A 5,470-nucleotide genomic window follows, 5' to 3' on the forward strand; every position below is an offset into this window, starting at 1 on the left:
CATATAACACTGCTTAGCTTTAAGAAATACCACAAACATTAAGAACACAATAACTACATATATCAGAAACAATGCTCCAAATGCACTTCCTTCCCAAACAATGCTATAAGAATTAGTATTACAAAAACAACTACAATTACAACTAAAAGTTAAATTTGAATCGATACTATTATTTTCATAATATACTTACAATCCTAGAATTCCGAGAAGCCAAACATCTAGATATGCTTTCATTCCTCAGTAGTACAATTTAATGGATTGGCCTCAGTAGTATGGTTCAATGGGCTCACCTCAGCAATACGATTCAATGGGCTGGCCTCAATACTGATAGGACTAAATCCCCTTCCTTCAGTCCCTTTTGGATGTTCTGCGGCTTCAGCGTGAACTAAGAGATTTGTGCTCACGGAGAGGGTGGTTTGGGTGATCAGTCTGATCCAGCCTACACTTGCGATTCTTCCTTCGTTGTTCTGCAAGTGAGGTTACCTCCAAATTGGAACAGTAGGTTACAGTTTTTAATGAGTGAGTTGCTGTCTTGGGCCCCTCCTACCCAAACCTGTCACTACTTCCAAATTTGGGCTCGGATCTTACTCAACAGATTCTTTTGCTTGTTAACTAGTTTCTTTTGTTGACCGTTTTAATTACTTTGAGGAATTTCCATATCACTGAATTGACTTTTATTTCCAATCTGTTAAAAAGCTCCTAGGTTTTGATTTCTTGGAATGTGGGATGTTTGCTTAAGGGTCATTTTTAGGTTAACTTTGTTAAAGACCTCTAAAGATAAAATTCAAGAGTTAAGACTTTGAGCAAAGTCAGGATCTTCCGCACATAGACCAAAACAAATGCCTAGATAAGAAGATAAATCTTGTCTTCTTCCTGAACTGGCTAATGGGCAACTATTACAAACATTCAGACTATTTCATTCAATATGACAACCCTCAGTGGCCCCCTCTTGATCTCCAACTTGACCAGACCTGTCCAGCCAGAAGGACAAGCCGGCGACCCCTTTCTGGAGGATAACACCACACTGAAAGAAGCCTCGACTGGCCATCGACGGCAGACTCCAGCGCTTGTAGGATAGGTATACCTGACTCTGTAGTGTGTGTGTGTGTGTGTGTGTGTGTGTGTGTGTGTGGACCAGCCCCAAGGTTTATGATTTAACTCATTACAGTATTTCAATCCGCCTAATAAACTAGAATTTTAAGGATCCCGAGTTGGACATTTGTAGCCAACATTTGTATAAAGCATCTTGGCTCTTCCTAATACCTAGTTCAAGGAGAAGGCTTGACTGAGGGCCAGAGCACGGGACTTGCCATACACAGTACCAGTCCACTGGTCTGGTTAGTCTGTTAATCTCTGATAGATTGGTACCAAATTGGGTGTAAATATTTGAGACGGCTGTGCCATAGGGGCTGCATATTGTATTGAGGCTAGTGTGCTGAACTTCTCTGGGCAAAGGCTCAAACAAAGGGCTTGTTATACTATACCTGTGACTTGCCCACAAAAAGGGGTATCAAGTAATTCTAGTAAAAGGTATTTGATGTTTGTCCTCTGGCTTTTTTTGCACCCTTCCATTTGGACACGGGATACCCCTCAGGGCTGGATACTCCTTGCTTTAAATTGTTTCTTTCCCTTGCTAGAGTTTGATGCTAGAAGTGACAAGAATTTTTGGTTTAACAACATAGCAAGCAATTTTTTTCTTAATATGGGCTATATTGGATATAGTGGAGGGATGGGCTTGTGCAGTACCTCTGCTCCACAGCTCCTGAAGGAGGGAAGCATTGAATTCCCCTTTTTCCTAATAGACTTTCCTTAGATCCAATTAAGTATCCTTTCTTTCTCACTTAAACAAAATTTTGGCTCATAGGTGTTCCACAAGTAGAGGTTCCCAATTCTGGCTGCTGAAAAAAGGCATTGATGTTCCGCCTCCTCCTTTCGGCTCCTGGAGACGAGATAAAACAAAACAAAAAAACAAATTTCACCTTCCCTGTGACCCTCACACTTCTACACGTGTTCTTGAGCTCAGGATATTCCTCAACAGCACAATAAAACTTGTCAGTGTAGCAGGTGCTGCCTTTCAGATTGTGAACAGCAGCTGTGAAATGTGCTAGATTTTTGCAGATTTCAGAGCTACTGCTTACCTGCAGCAGAGATGCAGCCCCCACCCTACTGCTGGAATGGAGGAGTGAAGGGGGGAGGAAATTCATGACCACACCTTAGCATGCAAAGTCTGAGGGCTTGGTTTCTTTCTGTCTTGAATAGTAGTTTACATCTGTGCAAAGGCTAGTCAGAATGGAAATGATGACACCTGTTTCTCGTGTGCATTTCAGGAAAAATTAGGCCCTGAGGTCTCTGTTGCTGTGACAGCTCCCATAAACATTGGAGTAAAAAGCTCCAGCTGGTTTTAATCTCAACTTTCTGTTTTCAGCCTTGAACAGAATGGCTTTCCTACTTATCCTGGCTAATGGGTGAGGATTTTTTTCAAACATTCAGTGTATGGACTGCAGAACTGGAAATGGTCCCGATGAATTTATTTGTGTGGACTTTATAATCTATTAGAATAAAAAAAATAAATGTTCTCAGTTGTGGGTCTGCTTCCACTGAATTGCTGGCTGGCACAGAGGGTTGGTTCTCAAGTAATTAACTTTTAACGTGACTGGAGGGAAATATAAGCACTTCCTTATCTTGCCTTCAGCTGCCTTCCATGATCACAACTGAGCTCTTGTGTAGAACAGATTGTGTTGTAGTCGCAAAACACTTTTATGATCTCATACTCACCTTTTGGTTTCTGTATGTAGACTGTAATAGCTGAGAGAGCAGAAATGTTTTGAAGTTGGGAGAGAGCTGCAAGATAGCTTAAAGCAAAAAAGTAACTGGATTACTTTGGTCTTCTAGAAAGTCATGCAGGGAAGAAGCTAGAGTTCAGGTTCCTTTTACAGAAACTCCTGCCAATCCTTGTTGACATCACTGGAAATTCCCAGATGAACAGGAGGTGGGGCAAAGTCCTTTCTGCTGGCAAAGTTTTAGGCATATAAATCGTTTTGCAGAAATTAATCATGCAAATAGCCTTGAAAGGTCAGAATCCTGGGAGCAAGATACTGAGTGGTGACTAACTGTCTTGAGAAGTGGAAAAGGTGGAACATGTTCACTTAAATCTTAGATGGCATTAGAGCTTGTTCCAGCTGACCGTCAGATCCATGAGAGGTTCTGAAGAACGCTGATGGGCCAGGAGTATTTCCTACCATCTCCGTCACCCCACAAACCTCTAGGTTAGAACATAGCAGCTGCTTAACAATTCACATTAAGCACAGCAAAGTAGGGTTGCTCTTTACTTCTTGTCCTAATTCATGCAGTGTAGTGGCAGCAGAATGTGAGGGACTGGTCCATCTTGATTCCTCGTTACTGCCCCGTTCTAACCGAGTTTAATCCTGTCTAGGACTTTGTTTTTTCTTTCTCCCTGAGTATCTTTTAAGCTTGACAGACTAAGTAGCTGCAGCCCTGGCCCTAACTGGTGTACAGCTGGCCTATGCAAGCTACACTGCTCTCTAGCTAATGAATAACTTTCTTTTATAGCTAGGGGGGATGTAAATTTCTTGCACTCCAAACAAAATTGTGTGGCGCACAACGTAAATATTTTTAATTCAAACGGGATGCCTGACCTAATGCCCTGATGTACAAAGTAAGTGTTAGTGGATATTTAAAAGCATAAATTAACAGGATTTGGGTTTGGGTCTTGTCTGGAAATGGCACCTCCAAAGGTAGAATTCCCTTTGCATCAAGCTCATGTAGAGTTTACTGAGGGAACCAAAATGACTTTTCACGATAGTGTAACATGATCAATTACAAATTGATATTGGTAAGTAAGGAGACTTTTATAGGTTAATAACACTTACTGCCCTGCCCTGTTTGGGGATGAAAAGAAAATTATATACCAGGACCCAATTTGGGGAGCAGGTGACACTTGTTAGAGTATTGCCAGTTCCAAGTGCTTAAATTGTAAGCGGAGCACCTCTAAACAACAAAATAATAAGTTTAATGCATTTAAGGAGTTTTCATTTTGCTCTCTGTGCCTTTAACATGCACTTGGACAACATTTTCAATCCTGAGGACAAGAAACTTGCTTTTTTTGTGGAGTTTCTTCTAAGTTTACATGATGCCAGGAACTGGAGCAATTTGTCGACCTCAGAAGAAGGTTCTCGTGAAGTGGTCTCTTCCACAAAGCTAAAGGTTGATACAGTGAAAAGGGCTATTTGCTTTTCAAGGCTGTGGGGACAAGAGTTACACTTTCAGTTGCCTTATGTTGACTGAGTTGGCAGTAATTTTGATTGCTGCTTTGATAAAAGAGGGGTGGGGTGGGGCTCTGACTGCAGCTTACTGGGTAGCAACTGTTGCAAGCAGGCTGCAACCTTGAAAGGGGATTTTCTGTTATGAACCAAGACCCATGGTTTGATTTCTGTTGTTCAGGCATGAACCTTTTTTGAGCCTCTCACAGGTGTTTACAAGCAGGGCAAATGAGAAGCAACTGTCATTTCCTGAAAGGCCTTATCATGGCCTGATTTTTGGAAGACCAAACTATATACGTTGGGTTAAAAGCAATCATTGGCTCTCAGTGAGTGTACAAAATAAGGCCCAGGTTCTGTGCCTGCCTCCTCTTGCTGTGGGGTCACATGAATGCCCTTAAGAACGGGCTCTGTTTTTGGCCTGTTCTGCATGATCTAGGGGGCAGGTCTGGGAGGGGGCGCTTGCACCTCTTCTTGATTCCTGCCTCCCTCCCCCAAGTTTTTGTTTATTTGTTTTTAAGCCACCTGCCTGGCAGTGCCAGCAGTGTTTCTAGCCAGGCAGTGCTGAGGGGTCCATTGATTTCCTGGCACATCATCCCGATTCCTTCTAAACTCTTCACTCCTCAGGTGTTAACAACCCTTTCTCCTCTTCAGTGGTTTTGATGCTCCCCCAGTCCAGCCAACCTTTGTTTTGTGCTTCTGCTGCCTCTTCCCTGCTCCTGGTAACGCAGCTGCTACTTCACTGCCCTGGGGACTGTTTGTTACTTGCTCCACTAGGACCTTTATATGTGTGTTTGCTTCCATCTTAAACGGACTAACCCGGCCCTAGCTCATTAGTAAAGCTTCTAGTTCATGCTTCACTGGAGCACAACAGCTGTTGTGCTTTAGGCCCCCGCCACCTGCGCCTCCCTCTCAGACAGGGAGGGGGCCTAGCAGTGCCGGAGCATCTCGTTGGACCAGCTACGTCGTTGGGTAAAGTCGGTCCCGCTCGCGAAGGCAAAGCCCGCTTCCTGCGGGCGGGGAGCCAGCTGCTCTGGCACGGGCTTTCAAAGGGAATTTTAACAGCATCCAATGCCACGCATGAAGCGGCGGCGGGGGCGGGGGTGTTCCAGGAAAGGGAAAGCGAAAGGCAACCCCGGCGCAGGGCGTGAGTGCGCAGGCGCCGGGAAGCCCCGCTCAGGCTCCACTAACCT

At 43.9% G+C, this 5,470-nt stretch overlaps 1 protein-coding gene across 1 annotated transcript in view; it reads left to right on the plus strand.

Annotated features, from left to right (window-relative positions):
- Positions 1–5,095: 5,095 nt before the first annotated feature.
- The window catches only part of B2M (beta-2-microglobulin), a gene marked incomplete at its 5' end in the record, with an annotated part of 5,923 nt that continues 5,548 nt past the window's right edge, over positions 5,096–5,470 (plus strand). The window contains one exon of the mRNA XM_025199904.1: positions 5,096–5,249. Coding sequence (XP_025055689.1) covers positions 5,096–5,249 — 154 coding nt within the window. The remainder of the gene's footprint in view (positions 5,250–5,470) is intronic.

This window comes from Alligator sinensis, unplaced genomic scaffold, assembly GCF_000455745.1.
Source record: "Alligator sinensis unplaced genomic scaffold, ASM45574v1 scaffold1097_1, whole genome shotgun sequence".
Classification (NCBI taxonomy): Eukaryota; Metazoa; Chordata; order Crocodylia; family Alligatoridae; genus Alligator; species Alligator sinensis.